We start from the raw sequence: 22,324 nt of genomic DNA, 5'->3' as shown, positions 1-22,324 counted from the left end.
GGGGGGGGGGCCCCCCCCTGCCACTGTGTGCGCCCCTGGGGGAGACATGGCAGGGCATGTGCTCCCCCAGATCTGCACACAGGACAAGGGTAGGCTGCTTACTGCCTGCTCAAGGCCAGGGGTGACACCAGGCTCTTCCCTAGCCAAGGGGGGAGGCGGCTAGGCCGGGGCTGAGCTCATGTCAGGCAGTGCTAAAGCGGGGGCTACAGCCACCCCAAAATTCACTGTAGCCTGCCCCCATAACCTGTCTCCCAGCGCCACCGCTGCGCTCCTCAAGCACAGCTCCGGTCCAGCACCCTGTGCTGAGAAGAGCCCAGCACTGCCCCTGGCTGTAAGCACGCAGCAGCACCTTGCCCTGCACATGGATCCAAGGGGAACATGCCACACACGCCTCCCCTGGGGATGCACGCAGTGGTGGGAGCCACCCCCACCCCCCCCTCGGATGAGCCACTTACAGCTGCATCCATACCCCACCCCACCCAAGCTGGGCTGCGCCTGCCCCCACCATGCTCCTTCCCCCCCTAGAGATTTACCACCCAGATGCCACTCTTCACAATGCTAGGTTACACTCCTGGCTGCGTGCATGCTGCAGCTGCACACATGCACACAGCATTTAAAATTGGCGACGTCGGCCAAAAAAAGCTGGCTGCCAATAATGTCAATTTTCCTTTTATCAGTGCTGATATGATATGGACTGATGTATTGGTGCACCTCTACTAACAAGTGGAATCAAAGTATTCTCCTGGCCCTGCCAAGCCCATTACTAATTTGTTCCAGGTACTGACATTCTTCGGTGCTGACACACTATCTGATACTAATTTTAAGTTTTCCACACCTTTAGATTCAGAAGGCAAAAGAGTCTGGAAGTAATTAAACAGCTTTTGTTTGTTGCTGGCCCCATCTCTATGGATTTGCCACATTATTGGTTGTTCCAGCACAAAGCTTGCAGCCTCGCCTCAGTCAGCCCACTTAAACTGACATTCGGCTATAGCCCTTCTGTGCCAAAAGTTTACTAGTCATGCTTCAGGCCAGGGCCCGATGACTGAGCATCCAAGCAGCAACGCTGCCCTATTTTGGGCTCTGTTTTAATGCCTTTGTTATGGAATTTGGACAGGCTTCTTTAGAGGTAAAGGCAGCCACCTAAAATCTTTGAGGCTGAGCAACTTTAGGTATGACCAATGTCCCTATATTAGGCTTCCAAGTGCTGTGCCATTTGTCTCTGATCATCTATTCTGCAACAACACTACTAGATAATCAAAGCTGGAAACAGATAGGAGGGTGGTTGTCCTGGCTTTTATCTTTCTCCTCCTGTTGTGACTAGAGTTTAAAAACAGCTGGAGTTAAAGGCACAAACCAGCCAGTGTTTTTCATTTCTGGGTTAAATACTTACCTTAAATTAGGTCGATATTTAAAAGGCAAGTTATTTCTCCAGCTGGAAAATTTAAGGCAAGAACCCAGAACCCCTGGTTATAAAAAGTTAAAGATCCACCTACTTGGGCTGAGCATGATGTTGGTAGCCAGGTCCAAGACTAGATCCTGCTCTCATCTCCACAGCTACAGAACACTGAAGAGATGTCAAGAGTTAGTCACTACTGCCCACAGCAGCCAGAAAACAGTACAGGCCCAGTCATCTGGCCCCAGACTGGTACCCACTTAAGCTGGAATTAAGAAGCTTTTCCCCTACATCATTTGCAACTTACTCTGGTTTCCACATCTGTCCATTCAGATTCTGCACCATCTTCTGGTGGGTTAGGACTGGATTGGGATGATCTTCGCTTTCGGCTGAAGGAGGCGAAGAAAAGAGTTAGTCCAGAAAGCAGCGCAGGGGATTGTCTGCAGATGCTATCTGTACTCTTAACTAGTTAGAAATAGCTAACTAGCATTAGACAAAGCTAAGTGTCATCAGATTTGTAGAGCATTGGTGTTAAGAGCTTAACAAGAAACCCTTCTCTGAACTGCGTGCATGTTAAACCAATAATTTCTGTTCACACCTAGCTTCACATTCAACTCGCCAAACAACTGATGGCATTAGAGCCACATGTACATTTTGGGGAAGCCGGATTCTCAACATTATCACCACTACAAGGTTTCAACATAACTCACCCAGTTGGAGACTCTTGTTTCAGAGTTTCTATATCCGTGAACTGGACGGCCTGTCCACCACCCCTGGTTTTGAAAACATCACCCTGATGGCAAGAAACAGCAACAAGCTGGTTACTATACAAGCTTATCTGAAGGAGTCTAAAGATCCGAGTGCTTCCGTTTGGTATTGAAAAGAAACACACCCATCCGCCCACAACGCAGGACAGTGCAGTAAGGGGAACTACCACCGATAATTGAACCCGGAGATGGTCATCAGGTCACTGCAGGGACTTGGTACATTAGACGCAGAAGGTCTATCAGGGCTCACTTTCCTGCTCTCATACCACAGCACTGATTTTTAGGCTAAAACCCTTGGGTAAGTTGTGCGAGTGAGCCTTTATGTTAGCTTGGAGGGATTTTATTTACATAAGTATATAAACAGAAGTGTGGTAACAATGAGTAACAGGAAAAAGCTGCATTCCAACACACACAAAGCCCATGTTATTTGGCACCACCCTTTAAAGGCTTTAAATCAGTCCCACAATGGGAAATCCTGTTTCTAAAGCCTTTGTCTCTGTACTGCTGCATTGTTGCAGCAGCTTGAGTCACACTGGCCATGGCTGAAGCAACACTTCCACAAGACCACCGCTTGCACAAAGCCAGTGGCAAGCAGAGGCTTAATGCCATTAGGAAAGGGGTCTTAAAAATTATTGACCTTTAAGCCCACGTTACTAGAACAACATAGCAAATGGCGACATGAGGACATTAGGAAGGACTAAAGTTGAATTAGCAAGCCATCTAGAAAAAAAGCCTCTCACCTTGTGTCAACCTGTAACATCCAAATTAAAGTTAATAGCGCATTCAATGGCAACTTACACAAGCTCAGAGTGCAGCAGGAAACACAAGGTCAGTGAAATAACATTTAACAGTGCCATGACATGTTTGCTTTACCTTAATTAATTTAGTTTCAATCTCCCCATCGGAGGCTAGCTCCTGGTGTGTCAGCATGTACTTGTCACACTTAGCTAATGCCTTTTCGCTCGCGGTTGCTACTGTGATGGCATTGGGGACATGTGGCTGCATGACTGTTTCAGTGGGCACGTTAGAAGATGGCTTATGATCTACCCATCTCTCCCCTGCCGAGCGCGACCGTCTGTGCCTGAGCCGAACTGGAGGTGGGTTCTGATCAGAGCGGGAAAGGAACCAGAAGAAACAAGCACAATCAGTCATTCATTTTTCGCAGGTCCCCCTCAGCGGAAGTGCAGCTTTTCAGGCCTGGTGAAGGGGTATTGGTACAAAATGTGACAACACACCTCGCAAGCTGTTTTGTATTGGAATCCGCCCAGGAAAGCACCGTTCCCGACCTCCAAGCGCAAACAGCGCTTGACATTCTGCTAGTGCCAGCGTCTATTCTTTGCAGATTTAAATAGAGCTTCAGCCAGCTGGAGGTTTTCCTTAAATTGTCCTTTCATTTCAAATGTCATTAGTACTTCTGGCAATTCAAGAGAATTACTAGAAGCTGTGAAGGTTGCATATACACTAAACAGGCCTGAAAAGGAGGCAGTTTAAAGATAATGTCCATGGACATTCCTGAGTGTCACCGCCTGTTTTTCAGGTAGCTGGGGGAGCAGATCCAGAGATTTAGGAGGGCTTATGCCTGAGTTCAGCACAGTGGTCCTCGACCCAAGCTAGAGACCTCTGGGGTAGGTTGAAGGCATAAGTTAAGTTAAAACCAAGGTTGCAGACATGGTATTTGCTCATTACTGTTACCCATGGGCAGCAAAGGCTGGGGACCATTGGTTCCGCATGTCTTAAGGACAAGAAAAGTCTTTTTGAAGTTAGTGCAGAGAAGGAGATGCTGCCTCCGCTTAACCCCTCTAGTCGTTCCTGGGGCAAAACCAGAAGGCTGTTTGAAACTGCAAACAGCCAAGTCCCATGCCTCGTTAAAGAGATGTGGGACTGCTTGTAATGTACAGCTGGAAAGCATGGGGCAGGTAATGTTATGCAAGGCTAAGCTTTATTCCCAGTCTTCTCTGAAAGATTACCTGGGTTTATTCCTGAAAGTCAAGCCTGACCAAAACAACCTGACAAAACACGTGTGCAGTATGAAATAGCACTCTCAGAAGGGTGAGAAAGACCAGATTTGGTCTTTCCTACTGCTACTGCTATTTGGTCAACCTACTGCTGCACCCCACACTGGAGAGATGCGAGTTATGATGATACCTCACACTAACTTCTGAACTGCCCAACTGGGTCACTATGAACTTCCCCTTGATATACAGACATGGCCAAAACCCAACACAATCTTGAGGTAGAACCCAGCTTATTTTCAGCCAGGAGTCCCTCCTCTTCCAATCCAGCTCATACAGCACGGGAAGAAGAGCCAGGAAGAGAGAAAAGGGCTATCCAAAGTACCTGCAATCTTCACTGCACCAGACACTGCACTTAACCCTTCTCATTCAGCCTTCTCCAGAACAGCGTACAGAAAACCCAAGGTGAAGCTACCAAAACCAGTCAAAAAGGCAGCATTCTCTGCAGAGCTACTGTGATTTGACTACCAGCAATATAGCATGGGAGATTTTATATTACTGTTTCACATCTTCCTTAAATTACACTAATGACACCTAGCAGACACACAGCATATATCCATGGACACTATCCCAATCCGCTGCACCTCCAAAACCTGAGCACTGATTATATTTTATTCAGCATTAAAGGTAACATCTACTGTGCAACCCCCTCCTGATTAAATCGCTTCTTAAATGACCTAAAAGCACCATTTACAAGTTAATTCTCTTAAGGATGTTGCATAGTGTGGAGGCAAGAAGTAGCTGCAAAAATTGAAAAAAAAAAAAAAAAAATTCTATTTGACTACGGTTATTCCAAGTTACTCAGCGTTACACAAGAAGTATTAGTTTGTTAAATAATTAAAAGACAAATTGCGTAAGGTGCCTTGGAAGTTCAGAGCCACAGAAGAGGTGCATTATATTTCACAGAATGGTGTGACCCTTAATTTGTTACCACCAGGAGTTAAGGTGTATACTGTTAAGAAATCTTCAGTTTGAATGGCATTGGCATGATAGGTCACCACGTGTTCCAAGGAAGTCCGTTGGCAGCAAGGAGTCCCAGGCACAGACTCGCAAGTTGAGAAAAGCTTTGCTCTTGTGGAGGATCTCTCCCCCACAAAACAACGCAGCATGTGCTATGCACATGGAGCTTTTTTGGTTTTGTTCACCTGAACTCCTGGGGTAACTATGCTTCAAACACTGCACACAGCATTCAGACAAGCAGCCCTTCCTTGAGACCACCTCTACAAAGAAATCCATTTTAGGAAGTCCAACACAAACCAAAATGAAGCTGTTGGCTTTACCGCTACCATTAACACGTAATAAAAACAGGTTTAGGAATCAGGTCTTATGCTCATAATAGGGAGACTGCTTGTCCAAATATTATTTTCCAGCAGGTAAGCTTAAACAAATGGCTTATGAGACCACCTTTTAATTTGCCCAAAGATAGTTATGATAAAAATTGCAGACTGCCCAGCAAGTTTGAGGAGAGAGAGACAAATGGGGACAAAGAGGTTTAGAGTTAATGTTCCTGCTAGGCGGGTGTTTCAGATAGGTTAGAGATGTGCCGACAAGACACAGGCACACTACTGTGAGAGGTTTGTAAAATGCCGACTTCAAAAACAAGTTAGTTTTTGTTTTGCAAGTACCAGGACTCACAACTTGGAGGCAGTACTGTCACGTGCAGCACCAATTCATAACGCAGAGTCCAAATCTTTTAGGCACATGCTCATGCTGTATCAGAGCACTCTTTAGCTTCACAGTTATTTGACAATGGTGATCTTCCGAGCCAGAGTAGCCAAGCGCTGCTGCATTTAAGCATTGCTATGTGTAACCATTGCTAGGAGCAGCACTAACCCTGCAGCATTGGTCCTCTTCTACGTCTATCTGATTTCTACGGCTGGGAACCTCAGTGACTCCAGTCCGGTACATCCCTCGCCTTCTGTCTGACACACAGTTTCTATTTTGCTCTGGTTCCTGTTGTCTAATCCTTGCATTAGGTGTGACACTGGTAGGCTTGCTGTGTGAAGGAAATTTCTGCTCCCATTCAGAAACACAGGATGCCACAGAAATGCTGCTACAAGAGTTAGAACGTCTATGCATCTGTGGCTGGCTCATAAGTTGGAGGCTGTTTGGAACCTGAGTACCATAGTTACTAGAAAGCTGAAGAAAATGGAAGAGAAGTTAGTGAACATATGAAATTCTGAACTGTTAAAAAGGCGAATACAACATTTTAAAAGAAAACACAAAACAAAAAACCATCCTGTTTGCTCTCTGCAAGGAAAGGCAGTCTTTATCTAATACACACAAAAAGACTAATTGTTTCAATGTTAGCCTTAAAAATAAATAAATAAATAAATAAAAGCAGGACATTCCTCCAATTGCTCCAGTGTGAGTGAAGAGAGCATGCATAAAAGGGACAGCACATTAGAGATTGAGGGAAGGATTCGAGGAATACAGCAGCTGAAACAAACATTCATGCTCATGCACCATTCTAGCCACCAAGTCAGCTGCATTTGGATTCATAAAAACCATGAATCCCTGCACTAAGCAGAGTGTTTTACAAGTAGCTTACAGGTACTGGTGAAGGAGAGACAGATCTCTGAAGACCCTTCTCCCGGTCCTTCTCCCGTGAAGGTCTCTCTGGCTTTTCAGGCTTTGGTTCAGTAACAATGGCTTTCAGCTGCTTCAGTTTCTCGTCTTTGACCCACAGCTTGTTCTGCATCTCCAGTTGTTTTGCTGCCACCCGCCGCTCCTGGAGAAGAGGACAGGATAAATGTTAGTTTGAAAGACCAATTTCACAAGCACAACCAAGTAATCCTGTCAAAAATTAATTGGAAGGGAGCCATGTAATCCCAAATGGGATTAAATTATTCCAGTTGAGATGCAGAACCTAGAAATATCAACACACTAATTGCAGTGGGTGGAGCTACATTTCAAAGCTCTGTGGCATATTTACGGGTTGCTTCATTCCTTAAGACTATTAAATTCAGTAGCACACACAGCCATTATTCCCTGAAAGCAATCCTCTAATAGAGCTACGTCATCATAGTTCGTTATCTCCTAAGAAGCTATTTCTCCTCCACATACATACACATTTTGGTGCTTTTAAGAACAAAAATTCTTGCATCAAAGAGGAACACTCTTGACACTAGGCCACAGTTGACACAAGAAGTGCAAATGATGAATCAGAAGGAACAGGTGCTGGACTTTAGAAATATATCTGCTTTTTAAAAAAGTTATGTTATTTGCATCAAAATGCTTCCATACAGATTCTACCCTGACATAAAATGTCTGTAAAATTTCAGCTGATGCCAGATCTTTCATAATGGGCCACACAGGAAAACTCCAGCCTTTATTCTACACCAGTCCCGCTCCCGTAGGCCTTTTAAACAGCTGTCATAGTACACTTACACACTCTTTCTCCCACTTGGTTGTAGTCTCTACCACCATGCCTTGCAACCGTGCTTCCAACCTGCGTTTATCAGATGCCTGACGCTGCAATTTCTGACTCTTGCTCTCCAATTCTTGCTGCAGAGTACGTTTTTCTTCTTCATAAATGGTAGCTGTTTTCTCCAAGATATCAATCTGGAAGAAAATGCCATAGTCTTTACTTTCACTGCTTGTTTCTCAAGCTGCCTCTTCCCCTACCAAGTGGGTTCAAATTACCATTTGTGTTTTAGCATATCTTACAATGTTTTTAGAATATATTTTCAATTGTCGTGCACATGTACCCAGAGGGACTAGGCAAATGCTTTACTAATTGCCTTTGAAACATTAACATGGTTTCAGTTTCTAGGGTCAGAAGGGACCTGAACAGATCATCAAGTCCTGCCCTGGGCAGGAAGGAGTGCTGGGATCATAACACCCCAGCCAGATATCTATCCAACCTCCTCTTGAAGACACCCATAAACAATATTAAGGACATGAGTTTAGATTCCCTGCAAGAAAAGTTCTTGTTCAATTCCTCAAATTGAAGCACTTGAAAACCTGATGCTTTTTTCTTTTTTTTAAAGAAAGTCTCCAGTACAAGTTTCCTCTGCTAGGTAAGGTGCACATTTTGTGTATGAGAAGTGGGCAACTTGATTATACAAGAACAAACCTTATACTCCAGCGTTTTGTTTTTCTTTTCTAGCCGTTCAATCTCCATTCTCTGTCCTGTTATCGCTTTCTCCTTTTCAGCCAGCTTTCCTTGAGCAAAGTTTTCCTTCGATACCATTTTGGTATCAAATTCTTGCAGCATAGTTTTAAATGCAAGCGCTGCAACAGATTCAAAACATCATAATACAGTACTGGTAAGATTCTTCCCACCCCAACTCCATTAATATATCAAGGTTGCATGGTTCCCGCTGGCTTGAAATATAGAGATTGCCTTATTTGCTTGACAATTACCAGCAGTCTAAAGCAACACTGAAGACTTCTGATGAGCAAAACATGTTCTACCATGGTCCCATGGGGGACAAAAGAGATCTATTTCTTTCACCTCAGGTACTTTGCACATCTATAGCAATGCACAAAGCAAGCCAAAAAAGTTTGACAGATTCTTAATGCTTACCGTTTTTAGCAAACTCTTCTGACAGCATTTGCCTGGCTTTATGACGCTTTTCCAAGGCATCAATCAGCCTTGGAAGCGTTTGATCATCATTAATATCCAGCAGTTCACATGAAGGCAATGGAGGGAAGTTTTGCAGAAACATTTCTGTGACAGATTGATCTTCTGTTTCTACAAAAATAGAAAAAAAGTAGTCCACCTATGGCAAAAGGCTAGAAAAAGAAAATCGGAATGCTCTCAACTCAAACCCCCGAAAGATTTTGATTAAAGTTTTACGTAACGAGAGCCAGAAGTTTCCACGAACTAGAGAGAATTATACCAAAATAAGGGACTGAATGAAAAAAAACAAAACAAAACTGGCAAGTAGTAACAAGGGCTTTTGTTAGGGAGGACTATAATAGAAATAGGTAAAGTAAGTGGAGAAGGCAGTTTGGAAAATGTACTAAAATGTGGGGAGAGGAAGAGATTAAAAAGAAGCATTTCCCTGGAGTATACAATTGTTTCTAGTTTAAGTTATTTCTTCTGATAATTGTCACCTACATTAAAATTAGCAACAACCTTCTTTCAGAGAGAGCAATTAGAAAAAGTTAATCCCAAACTTGTTATGATTAGCTTACTGAAAGTTTGCCTCGATATTAGTGAGAGCCCCACAAAAGTGCATGCACTGCCGCAGCACAAACCAAGGGTTTATGATCGTGAACTAAGAATTCGAGAAAAGTTTACTTTCATAGCTCCCCCCACCCCCAAATCAGGAACGAAGGAACAACTGAAAATCTGTGCTACAATTAGCAAACACCATTGCAGAATTTACCTCCAATCACTGGGCCACCACGAGCTTCAAGTTTCCGTGAGAGCTCATCTTTAAAGGCCTGGTTCTTAAAGCGGCGACCAGGTGTTAAGCCACACAGCGGCTTATCAACGGGTCTTGCAACTTCGACTTCTTGGGTCATTTCAGCAAATCGCATGACTTGCTGCAGAACAAAATTCAGTTTTAGAGCTTTTGACTGCTTTAGCCACCCACATCATGAACTTGCAAATTTAAATACTGCCATAAGGGGATGCTTACAGGGACACTACCAACTTAAAACACTTTTCTAAAAACGTGGTTAAAAGCAGTTCCTAGTACTACAGCGCCTACCCTGTCAGACAGTTCTACAGTCAGGTTTGCGCAGTTCCTTTCTGCTCTTCACTGCTGCTGCAGCAATACCAACTAATGTCACAACAAGCACTTAAGCCCTGATGTCAGCACGGACCAAATGGGTGTTCAATAACCTTTAAAGCCTTAGCACATGAATGGGGAAATGCCTTTTGCTGAGAGCACTTAACTGCTATTTCTAAGAATGAGGAGCAAGATCATACTTGCAAGCTTCCCTGTAAAGCAGGGGTGGGCAAAATATAGCCCATGGGCCAGATCCAGCCTGCCAGGCAACTGGATCCGGCCTGAAGTGCTCCGCAAGTGGCCGTGCCCTGCCCACTCATGCCAGGGCAGCCTGTGCCGGGCTCCTGCAGAGCCATTTGCGGCTGGGCCACGGGCACTGGTGGGAGCGTGACACGGGCAGCTCTGGCATGAGTGGGTGGGGCTCAGCCCCACGCAAAGCACTGTGGGTGCAGCACTGACTGTACCACCCAGGCAAGCTCTGCTGCACACACCCCACGCCCCCTCCCCTCACCCACAGCAGGCTTCCAGGACCTAGTGCCTAGGCAGGCCCCCCCCCCAGATAAACATACATGCACATGACCGCCAACCCCAGAGAACAGGGGCACGTGATCCCAGACTCTCCCACCCCTGAACAATCCTTCCTGCCCTCCCACAGCCCCATAGGAAGTTCTGGCGAGTTGTGGTGGGGGGGTAAAAAGGAGGGAGAAGAGTGCTGAGCCAGCCTGCAATAGCTCATCAAGACTCCCTATGTGGCCCTTAGGCACAAAAAATTGCCCATCCCTGCTATAAAGTTCCCATTTTGTTCTTCAAGGTGCAGCATAAAATAGCACTGCATTTCCCCTGGTTTGTGAATGCACGAAGGCCCTGCAAGCAAGTACTGGGGCTAAGGAAGAACAAGTCATGTGCCGGTTACCAAGCTTTCTTCATAGTCTTCAGCCTTGGGGTTAACGCACACAATCATACGCACTTTTCCTTCACCATCAAAGTAGTTCTTGAACAGATGAGTTAGTTTGGAGTCTCTATAAGGGACCATCTGAAAAGACAAAAAAAATCTAAGAAGTCCCACCACAAGCAAAACCATGACATGTTAAAAGCCAATAAGATGACAAATCTGTTGGCTACCTTATAGGTGCCATACATTTGGTTCTCCCGCAGAACTTCGATACATGTTCTCAAAGTCATTAGTGACTGGTTGATGTTCCCTGAAAGAAACAGAGGTATGACAGAAAGAAATTGTTAAATAATCAGTTGGGTATAGGTCTATCATTAAATTCAGCAGCCAGTTTAGTCCTCAGTCATCATTCATTGTGGGGCAGTTGTACTGACTGAAGCAGAAACATATGCCTTTTTATTTATGAGCTTAGAGTAAATGGTACAACGAGTGTTCAGCTTTCCAGGCAAAGGGGACAATTATGGATCAACAGAACACAAGACACAGGTTTTTCGAGGGTCATCTTTAATAAGAAAGGTCACCCCATGGACTCGGTATTTAGCCCACACTCAATTATACGCACTAATACATAAACAGATGATCCAACCTGAATACATACCTGCTTCTCGTAATCTACTTCCCTCAGCTTTGGTCCTATTAGTTCTTTCACTGCCAGCTAGGTCAACCAAGGACAGCTGACTTAAAGTGATTTGTTCTTTTTCCTATAACAGAAAGGAAAATTATGTTAGATTACTGCCATTAACAGTTGCTCTACTACTTGTGGGGGGTGGGATGGCGGAAATAAAAAAAAAAAAAATCACACACGCTTTAGAGCCTTGCAAATTCTAGCAATTTAGTTTTGAAAGAAAATTTGAGTAGGTCGTTAATTATTAATGCCTGTTGCTATGTGCCATTAATGGTTAGCGCACTAGCTTTTCAGCTCTTTTCCATCTTAGTGTACAAGGTTGGCAGCTTCACAAAGGCAGCTTCCAAAGTTCCACATACTTCAGTTTTGGCTTAAAGAGGAAGCAAAGCAAGAAACAAGAGAACAAGTTTGGCTTACTGCTTTGGTATTCTAAATGTAACAGCGTTTCCCCCACCATTTTTATAACAACATTTGTTTGATAAATGCCTTCAATTAACTTGTAGGGGGGCATCTGAGAAGTCTCAACTGCAATGCTTCAGATAGGAACACAGACAGGTCATTTTGTGAGCCTCTACCCTCCACAGGAGAATTTTGTGCTCATTTGAATAACTAGCCTTTGCATTTCACCTGTAGGACATTATCTCCATCTGCATCCAGGGGGGCTTGAGCCAGTTTAATCATGAACACACTATGAGAACGACTGGATTCACGATTCAGCTGGGTGTTTGCGATCCGCCTTCTCTTCTGACCTGTTAAATAAGGCATCCTTTTTATTCAAGGGCCAAATCTCTGATGGCCAATTCAGGTTTTCATGCTACATGGATTTCTACTATGAATAGATACACACAATTGTAACAAAATAGAATTACTATGTCTTACAATCTTACCTCTCCAAAAAACTTCAAAAGCTTCATCAGTAGACTTTACCTCCACTTCTGTGCATCCTATAACATACATGTTGCGATTCTGGTCCTCACGGAGGACTCTGGATTGTGGTGGTCTGGAAAGAGTATTGTTGTGATCAAATCAACAGACAATGCGTTTGAAGCAAGAGACATGCAAATTCTTTTGTTTAAGAACCAGATTCAACCTGAACACAAGGCATCAGACAATCCCATAATACCAACAGAAGGAAGAGTCAACATGAATGCATGGGAAAGTGCTCGGGCAGGATTAGTTGCACTTCAGTTATTGCTTTGCTTCAGTTCGTAAGCCATGTTTAATTGCGATTCTTATTAGGAACTATGAGGCTGGAAGACTACTGCTGCTTTCCTACATGCATGAACTCTTACAGAAGCAAAAAAGGTTTCAGTAGCACTATTCTCTATTTGGTAGTAAAGCAAAAGGAAAAGTGATACAGTCCACATTTCTTTTTTTCTGCTACTGCTGCTAAAATAGATACTGAAATTATTTAATAGGAGAGACGACATGCTGTGCACCTACATAAAGTCATCGATCCGCACGGGAGTGCTGCAACTGTTCCACTTATCACCCTTCCGCATGGGAGTGTTACAGCTGTTCCATCTACCAAAGGAACAGGACAAAACATTATGATGTCCGCACCAACTACCTTTGTTCTTAAAAAAAAAAAAAAGAATAATAAAGGAGTCTCCAAACATTAATTGGAGCAAAGTAAACAAAAGTGACTATTGTAAGAACTTTCCAAGACCAATTTGTGGGAGTCAAATGAGAGGATGATCTTATAACAAAAACAAAAGCAATTAGACTAAGCAAATTTAACTCTCCTTTTAAAAGCTTCCACATGTTTGACAGGCATTTGAACCCAATTAAGAGCAAGATTCCAAAGAGGTCCCTCTCCAGAGACCTCAAGAGCAGGCCGTCATGGATGACAGCAAATTAGTTTTTAAAAATCTGACCCATTTATGAAAGACTAAGACATATGCCAGATTCTCAAGTGGATTTAAAGTTACTGACAAATACAAAGGAGAAAGAGTCTGAGGTTAAACTCGAGATAAATTACAAGGTTTAGAAAGACGCGTGCAGGGGGTTCAGAGGAGGGCCACCCGCTTGGTGAGAGGGCAGCAGGACAGGCCCTACGAGGAGACTGAAGGACCTGACCCTGTTCAGCCTCAGCAAGAGGAGGCTGAGGGGGGATCTGGTGACCGTCTATAAACTCACTAGGGGGAACCAGAAGGGTTTGGGGGAGACGCTGTTTCCCCTAGCCCCCGCTGGCATAACAAGGAGTAATGGGCACAAGTTGATGGAGAGGAGGTACAGATTGGACATCCGAAAAAACTACTTCACAGTTAGGGCGGCTAGGAGCTGGAACCAACTTCCCAGGGAAGTGGTCCTCACCTCTACCTTGGACAAATTCAAGAGAAGGTTGGACGATCACCTGTCTGGGGTCTTGTGAACCCAGCATTCATTCCTGCCATGGCAGGGGGGTCAGGCTAGATGATCTGTTCAGGGCCCTCCTGACCCTAGCTACTATGAAACTGTAAGATGCAAAGGATCCCAGACTCTCTAGCAAAGGACAGGGGCAGGGTCTGGAGGCCACTTCTGGCAGCTACAATTTTGATTCTGACAACAGGGCAGACCCTACAGTGAGAGACTGCGGGACCTGAACCTATTCAGCCTCCACAAGAGAAGGCTGAGGGGGGATCTGGTGACCGTCTATAAACTCACTAGGGGGAACCAGAAGGGTTTGGGGGAGACGCTGTTTCCCCTAGCCCCCGCTGGCATAACAAGGAGTAATGGGCACAAGTTGATGGAGAGGAGGTACAGATTGGACATCCGAAAAAACTACTTCACAGTTAGGGCGGCTAGGAGCTGGAACCAACTTCCAAGGGAGGTGGTGCTGGCCCCTACCCTGGGGATTTTTAAGAAGAGGCTGGATACCTACCTGGCTGGACTCATTTGAGTCCCGTTTTTTTGTTTTTAGGGTTCTTTTGTTGTTCTCCCGCCCTGGCGGGGGGTCGGGCTAGAAGATCTATTAGGTCCCTTCCGACCCTAAAACTATGAAACCTCCCGTTAGAGATATAAATATTGTTTAAAAAAAATAAATCTGTTTAGCTTCCTCTAATCAGATCAGTTAAACAGTTAACACAGCAATTAGGGGACAGCTGCTACTGAGAGCCACTCGCCCTTTGGGGATGGGGAGGTGAGGGGGGAAGAACCCAGTGGCAAGCTGGCCAGACAACACAGCCCAGGTGAAATCCAAGGCTGGGAGGGAGGGAGCACCTGTAAACAAGCAGTTAACTGGTTATTTGACAAATCATTAGGCCATTTGCTATTTTTCTCTTTAGCCTCATAGGCCAAGGGTACTAGTCCCCACTCTCCCTGCTGCCTTCTGGTTCCTGCTTGGGGAAACTCAGGCTTTCCTTTGCCCCTCTTCCCTGTCAGGCCGCATCCCTGCCGTGTCCCACCCTAAAGGATAACGGATAAACTAACCGGTTATCACTGGGATTATCAGTTAAACAAGTCATCGTTTAACCTATCACATCCTTACCTCCCACTCTCTGCTCTAGTATTTAAGGAACAGAACAGCTGACTGGCAAAACCAAAAGGTGTAAGTGTAGGAGTCAACTTTAGGAAGCAAATCACATTTTGGCCAGTGTACTATTCGCTTTCTTAAAAGAGTTGTTTAAAAAAAGACTGGTAATGATCTGTGTAGACTGTAAATTGTGGTCATCAGCCAAGAGTGAGTGCACGAGCAAGTTTTGAAGTCCTACTAGTTCCAAAAGCCAGTACCAAACATAACGAAAAGCTTAAGAGCTCAGTACCATTGTAGCTCTTACTTCCCGAGTATATTTTAGTAGCAAAGGTACCCATCACTTGTTTAAATGCTGCTTAAGTATTTAGACAAGCTAATACCTCACATCAGAGAATTGTCACTGCCCCTATTTTTCAGGTGACAAGTGAGGCAGAAATGTGCATGTCTACAGGGAGAATTAGTGGCAAAGTTGGGTTTCTCCATGGCTCTCAGTTGTGAACTACTCCATGGTCAACAGTTCTGTGCCCATGTCACTATGCTGTATACACTTCCGTAGGCATCCAAAAGCATGGTCTTAGACACAAAACCAAGAAAGGGGTATTAGTGCACACCACTGTCAGATAACCCAATATGTAATATCTCAACAGGTGACAGGGCTCAAAGCGCATTAAAAATACTTACTTTGGTTTTATTGGATCATAAGGAATTTCCTCCAAGAGGTCATATATGTAGTTATTATAGATTTCAATGTACGAGACAAAGACACTGTAGACACTATCTTCATCAACCTCTTCCACTTTGCAGTGATCTTGTACATTGATCATGTCAGCAAATTCCGGATCGATTTGTCGTCTGTTAAATACGCAGAACAGTAACTGAAATAAACCAAACTAATGTCCTACTAAGAATTCTTTAGGTTAAGTCTTCAGTAGTTTGAATATCTTGGAAGTGCCTACCTTGAATGCTAAAATTACGCATCTAATTTTCCACTAGGAAAAACTGAAAAAAGTCACTTGATGAAAAACAAGTCCAGTTGCATTTATTACTATATTGGCTATGAAATCCTCAGCTGTGGTTGCAGTTAGAAAAATACAAAGTAGGGACATAAATATTAAATTAAAAAAGTTAACCAATATAGTTGGAGGAGTTTAAATGGATAAAAAAAAAAAAGTTAGCCAAATAGCCCATACCAGGGCCAGGGCGTTCCTGCTGGAGGTTTAGTGACCTCCATACAGGAATAGCCCTAGCCCCTTATGTACCCAGATCCTGCCTTACCACAGGGAGGGAGGAAGGGAGGGAGGTGCCAGGCGCCCCGAAGGAGTCAGGCAGGGCCTTCCTCACGCAGCAGCAGGTCTGCCTGACTCCCCTGCAGCAGTGGGGCCCAGGCAGAGCAACAGACTCCCTGTGCCTCCCACTATGCTTGTGCTGCTGTGGCTCAGACCTGGAAGGCTCCTCTGGGTTGGGCCCTCTCCCAGCTCACCCTGGGGGAAGAGGGGGTCTGGGCTCAGTGGGGCAGCCTCCACCGGGCACATTTATCCTTCCTCACGCTGCCCATGGCACTGGCTGAGTGGGGCCTGACCCAGCCTGGAGGTGGAGCCGAGTGCATAGCTGGCTGGGCCTGAGGTGCTACAGCAGCTTGAGCAGGCAGCACCTGGTCTGAGGGGTTGCCTTTGGCCCCTTGCATGTTGAGTGCAGCCCCAGGGCATTTCGGAGCTCTGCTACTGCCAGGAAATTGGACAGACCCACCATACAGCCAGGAGTCCCGCTGCTGCAACAGGAAGGCTCCACCTGACTCTTGTGGGGGGGCCCAGCACCTGCTACACCACCGTGGTGGGATCCAGGGACAGGAGAGGTTGGCAGCCCCACCCCTAGCCCATGGGGGCAAGGGGAAGCCATGGCTCTCCAGATGGGCAAAGGTCCATCAGCCTGGGCCAGGGAGCTGCGTGCCTGGGCTGACAGCACAGGGCTGGAGCCCATATATACAGGGGCCCGCACTTGCTGCTCGTGCTCTGGCCCAAACAGGATGGGGGCAGCTGGAGACCCCCTCCAGCAGGGCTGGGGAGGGGAGTGGGAGCATGGGACTGGATTGAGAGTGAGGGACACCAGCAGGGCCAAGGTGGTGTGGTCAGGACAAGGCAAACCAAGCCAAGCCAAGCAATCTTGGCAAAGGAGAAAGGTTGAGCTGTGTTACCAAGAATGCACCTAGACTGCCAACTCCACATCCTCTGCTCTGAACATGACCATGCTTTCCCTGTTCCTCCCAAGGTGAAAAGTGCTACATCAACTGTCCTGAGCACTCCACCTGCCTTTTAAAATAAAGATAACCAGACTGACATAAGATTAAGTCACAGTCACCCAGTTTGCAATTGGATTATACACTACAAGTTGTGATAGTTACTTACTTGCCACATGGGGTCTTCTGAACTGGCATGGCTTCTCTTCTCTGGCGCTCTAACAGAGCATCAACTTCGCATTGCACATCCACACCATTCTTGTCATCAAGTTTAAAAACCTAAGAGAGTGGTGAACAAAGTTGGATATACACAAAGTACTTCAACATAAGCAATGCCTTTTCTCTTTTCAATTACTGTGCAACGAAAATTTCAACAAGACAAAAATATGAAGGGCGATCATCCCAAATTACTTTGATGACATTCCCCATCTATGCATTTCCATTTTTGCCCATGCTATTTGAGGCAGATGTCTTGTTGGTACTAGAAGGTCACTCTTACAAATTAAAGACTTGAAAAAGACAAAAGACACAAAGTTTCTCACAAATCGCTTGGCCTGGAATGGTCCAATGCTGTTGAAGATCATGTCTAAGCATCGGGGAAGAAGTCCTCCGTCTCCAGGAGAACCTGTCATTGTGTGCGTTTTCCCACTACCCGTCACACCATAGGTAAAAAGGAGACCTAGAAACAAAATTGATACAGATCAGGATGTGGTGTTTATTAACAGCTGAAGCTGGAGTCTTCTCATTTGATCCTACCAAATAAAGACAGGGCTTTGAAAAACAAGCCCCATTCTGACTGCTCAGCATGAGGAACAGATGATTACAGATACCATTCTGAAGGGCTGAAGCACATAGTAAAGTTGCCCAGTACAAGACTAGTTCATACTAGCAGCCAGAACTCAGACTCAAAGCACCCTAGTTGAGAATCAAAAAGGTGTATTTTTATTTATATGCATGTGCACACACACACACACACACTGCAAAAGCCTCCCCCTACCCCAGGAAAGACCCTTCAAAGCTGGCAGGGAAGAAAGAAAGAAAAAAAAGATACAGGATTCAATACAGAAACAGCAATAATTTAAAATCTGATCCTTTTTTTTTTTGCCTCTTGTCACAAAGAAATTGTTCCCATCTTCATTAAACAGCAACAACAGAAAGAAAAAAAAACTGCACACAGATCTTTTGGAACAAATTTTTTAAAAAGAGTATCTTGTTCTCTAGCAATGCATAGGGGGTGAACGAGGGTGCATGTGCACCCCCTGAAAGAAGCACCGCTAATCCCTGCGGTGGCCTGCGGGTGGTCATTGCTTCCCCCCTCAAAAACTAAAAAAAGCTTGGCCTTGGGGAGAGGGATGGAATTTGGAAGAGTGCCAGCACAGGCACAGCAAAGCTGAAGAACACATTACAAATCAGCACTGAAGTTTTGCAGTCGTAACAGTAATACAAAAGTGCAGAGAAGTGTTTTAGCTAACAGAACATCACAACAGAACATTAAATGCACAAATAGCTGCATACCATTCTTCCCACGAATAAGGTCTTCCACCAGAGGTTTCGCCACAACATCAAAGAGCTGTTTCTGAGTGACTAGAGTGCCAAACACTTCCTTAAATGTATACTGTGTCTGCAGAGGAAAAGAGACACTGCTGTAAGCTTGGAATTTGCTTCTTAAAAAGTCCACTGCTTCCAAAAGGCAATTTCTCTTCCAAAAGAAAATTTGTCGCTAACCTGGCAGAAGGACCAGTCAGTTATTTTGTAGCATACCCAATTGGTTCAGTTCATTTATTCTGAGACGTAGCTCAGATTTGCATACTGAAGAGTCAGTACTTTCCTCAAATTTCATAATTAAGCCCAGAAGAGAAAACCAAGATCACCTTTTGACCCTGTATCACACAACCGGGAGAAACTCACCCACTGATTTGAAGGGATCAAGTCCAAGACTTCTGGTTGAGTTTCAACAGATTACTTAGGAAGACATCCAGTTATGTCCTTGCAACCCTTGCAATACCTTTCCCCGCTAACTTAGAGCCTTTCATTGCCAGAAACCTCTTCCCCAATTAGGCAGGGTGACCATACGTCCTGGTTTGGCCAGGACAGTCCCAGATTTCACAGGCTTTCCATTTTCGCCTGCTGGCAGGACAAATGGAAATAAAGTCTCAGATTGGCACCGCCCCACCTGGCTCCTCCCTAGTAGTGGCTGGAGGCTGGGCTGGGCACTGTTTCTCCTATCTGGGAAGGGGCCAGGCTCCCAGATTTCCATAAAAATAACATGGCCACCCTCCATATAAGCATGTCAGTTGCCCTCAACTTTTCTAGACTTAAGGCATCACTTGAAAAATTTCCGCTCACTGTTTTACTACAACCCTCCTCCACCCTCCAAAAACCCCCCAACAGAACAAAACAAAAGCCACTAGAGCAACTCCCTAATTACAAAGAACTCAGAAAGACCAAAACAGGTCAGAATGTTTTGAAGTCTCTGGGTTTATGAATATGAATCATATTTACACACCTAAAAGTGCTAACCTTGTGCGATATCCTTGGAAGGATCTCGAGGCACACCAGGGTGCTCTGGCACCGGTGGTTGAGAATTACTGAAGTTCGTGTTTGATGCCAGGATGTCAAGCCTTAAACTCAAGGATGTTTTCCAAAGATTGGATCGCTCCTCTCTTTTCTACCCCCTTTCCAGACTGTAGCTTTTTTGACATTAGCCAGATTCCGAATTTCATAGTTTGTAGGGTCGTAAAACTATGAAACTATGGAATTCGGAATCTGGCAAATGTCAACATGTCAAAAAAGCTAGTCTGGAAAGGGTGTAGAAAAGAAAGGGGAGCGATCCAATCTTTGGAAAACATCCTTAGGTTTAAGGCTTGACATTCTGGCATCAAACATGAACTTCAGTAATTCTCAACCACCGGTGCCAGAGCACCCTGGTGTGCCTCGAGATCCTTCCAAGGGTATCACACATTTCGGTAAGTCTCCGTAGAATCACAGAGAACCCCAGGGAAATCAGGCTGGAAGGGACCTCCAGAGGTCATCCACTCCAACTTCCTCCCCAAGGCAGGATCGTGCCTATCCAAACCACCCTATACAAATGCACGGTGTAACCTATTAGCAAAACTACACTGTTAACCCTGACAAAACCACAAGACACAACACCCTAACCTGCCACAAGTAAAGCAGTGGGACCACAGTAGCACTATGTTGGCCACTGCAGGGTTGTTATGATGTTTGAGATCCATGGAGGAAGGTAATTCCCCCCCACCTTTACAATTAAGCAAACCCCCCTGACGAGAGGGTAACATTCCTTCCTAACCCAAAATATGGCAATCAGTCTGATCCTGAGCAGAGGGGCAAGACCCTCTAGCTAGGAAAATCTGGGTTTGAGTCTCAGCAGAATCAGCACAACCCAGTCAAAATCCCCAGCCTGGGCTGCATCAACACCCCATCCTCATCAATAAATTAAGTGACTGCGACATTGATGCCTGCACAGTTGGATGGGTAAAAAAATTGGCTGATGGGGGCGCACCCAGAGAGTGGTGGTGGACGGGTTGTACTCAACCTGGCGAGATGTGAGCAGTGGGGTCCCCCAGGGCTCGGTCCTCGGGCCCGCACTGTTTAACATCTTCATCAGCGACTTGGACGAGGGGGTGGAAAGCACGCTGTCCAAGCTTGCTGATGACACTAAGATGTGGGGCGAGGTGGACACACTTGAAGGGAGAGAGAGACTGCAACTAGATTTACACAGACTACAAAAGTGGGCAGATGAGAACAGGATGGGGTTCAACGTAGACAAATGCAGGGTGCTGCACCTTGGGAGAAGGACTCCACAGCACACATACAGGCTGGGGAGTTCCCTCTTGAAAGCACAGAGGCGGAAAGGGATCTTGGAGTCATTATTGAACATGAGCCACCAATGCCAGACCGCAGCCAGCAAGGCCAGCCAGACCTTGTCATGCATCCAAAGGTGCATCTCAAGCCGGTCCAGGGAGGTGATACTCCCCCTCTATGCGACACTGGTAGGGATGTGGCCAGCCTGGAGAGGGTCCAGAGGAGGCCACTCGCTTGGTGAGAGGGCAGCAGGACAGGCCCTACAAAGAGAGACTGAGGGACCTGAACCTGTTCAGCTTCAGCAAGAGGAGGCTGAGGGGGGACCCGGTGGCTGCCTACAAACTCATCAGGGGGGATCAACAGCAAATAGGCAGAGCCCTTTTCTGCCCAGCACCACCTGGGGTGGCGAGGAACAATGGTCATGAGCTGATGGAGAATAGGTTTAGGTTGGAGATCAGAAAGCAATATTTTACAGTTCGGGTGGCCAAAATCTGGAACCAACTTCCCAGGGAAGTGGTCCTCACCCCTCCCTTGGGCAAGTTCAAGAGGAGGTTGGACGATCACCTGTCTGGGGTCTTGTGAACCCAGCATTCGTTCCTGCCTGTGGCAGGGGGTCAGGCGAGATGGTCTGTTCAGGTCCCTCCTGACCCAAGCTACTATGACACTATGAAACACCCAATGGTCCCAAGGAAGGCTTAAAAACAGACAAACCAACCAACCAACCAACCAACCAACCACTGACGTGGGTAGCAGGAGAGGGGAAAAAAATCCCCCCAGCCCCTTGAGGCAGCCAGCAACGCTCAGGAACGTGGGAAACAACCACAGCGCGAGCACAGCACAGCTACTCCGACATCACCCGAACCCGATGCCCGTCGGCCCTCTTCCTGATGCTGCGAGCGGATCAGGGACACCCCAATATCTCACTTCGCCGAACCACGCAGCATCAGCTTTGACAGCGATGATTTTTGAACAGCACCAGGCCTAAAAACAACCCTTTTTTTTTTTTTTTTTTTTTTTTTTTTTTTTTTTTGTGGGAATGGTCCAATTTACAATCGATTTAAAAATCAGTTTTCTTCCCGTTTTTAACATTCATTCCTTTCACTTTCCACATCCGTTACGCGCATTAGCCCGGCCGTTTTTATTGATGTATTTGTTTTAAGCCACAGGTACCTCTTTGCGCTCCTAGCCAGGCCTTTTTTTTTTAATGTATTTATTTAACGCAACGTTACCTCTTTGTACTCCCCGTTGCGGAAGACGCGGTAGCCGTCGGGGGGGTGGAGCTGCACAGTGGTGTCGCTGACCACTTCCACGCAGCGCTCCGCGTCCTGCTCGCCCAGGGGACGCACTCTGCAGTACACCTGGGGCAAGACAAGCAG

At 45.6% G+C, this 22,324-nt stretch overlaps 1 protein-coding gene across 1 annotated transcript in view; it reads right to left on the bottom strand.

The window, feature by feature from the left end:
• KIF23 (kinesin family member 23) overlaps positions 1-22,324 on the bottom strand; it is a 30,241-nt gene that overhangs the window by 2,666 nt on the left and 5,251 nt on the right. Inside the window, exons 3-23 of the mRNA XM_006032447.1 lie at positions 22,178-22,306; positions 18,639-18,744; positions 17,666-17,802; positions 17,293-17,402; positions 15,572-15,742; positions 12,880-12,960; positions 12,324-12,436; positions 12,064-12,185; positions 11,410-11,512; positions 10,982-11,061; positions 10,773-10,892; positions 9,512-9,671; positions 8,704-8,871; positions 8,251-8,408; positions 7,563-7,736; positions 6,724-6,903; positions 6,006-6,311; positions 3,034-3,264; positions 2,104-2,186; positions 1,701-1,782; positions 1,494-1,564 (exon numbers count right to left, since the gene is read on the bottom strand). Of these exons, the coding sequence (XP_006032509.1) occupies positions 1,494-1,564; positions 1,701-1,782; positions 2,104-2,186; positions 3,034-3,264; positions 6,006-6,311; positions 6,724-6,903; positions 7,563-7,736; positions 8,251-8,408; positions 8,704-8,871; positions 9,512-9,671; positions 10,773-10,892; positions 10,982-11,061; positions 11,410-11,512; positions 12,064-12,185; positions 12,324-12,436; positions 12,880-12,960; positions 15,572-15,742; positions 17,293-17,402; positions 17,666-17,802; positions 18,639-18,744; positions 22,178-22,306 (2,885 nt within the window). The remainder of the gene's footprint in view (positions 1-1,493; positions 1,565-1,700; positions 1,783-2,103; positions 2,187-3,033; positions 3,265-6,005; positions 6,312-6,723; positions 6,904-7,562; positions 7,737-8,250; positions 8,409-8,703; positions 8,872-9,511; positions 9,672-10,772; positions 10,893-10,981; positions 11,062-11,409; positions 11,513-12,063; positions 12,186-12,323; positions 12,437-12,879; positions 12,961-15,571; positions 15,743-17,292; positions 17,403-17,665; positions 17,803-18,638; positions 18,745-22,177; positions 22,307-22,324) is intronic.

Source organism: Alligator sinensis, unplaced genomic scaffold (assembly GCF_000455745.1).
Source record: "Alligator sinensis unplaced genomic scaffold, ASM45574v1 scaffold334_1, whole genome shotgun sequence".
Classification (NCBI taxonomy): domain Eukaryota; kingdom Metazoa; phylum Chordata; order Crocodylia; family Alligatoridae; genus Alligator; species Alligator sinensis.
The sequence above is the reverse complement of the archived record's forward strand: the minus strand, read 5'-3'. Positions and strand labels throughout refer to the sequence as shown.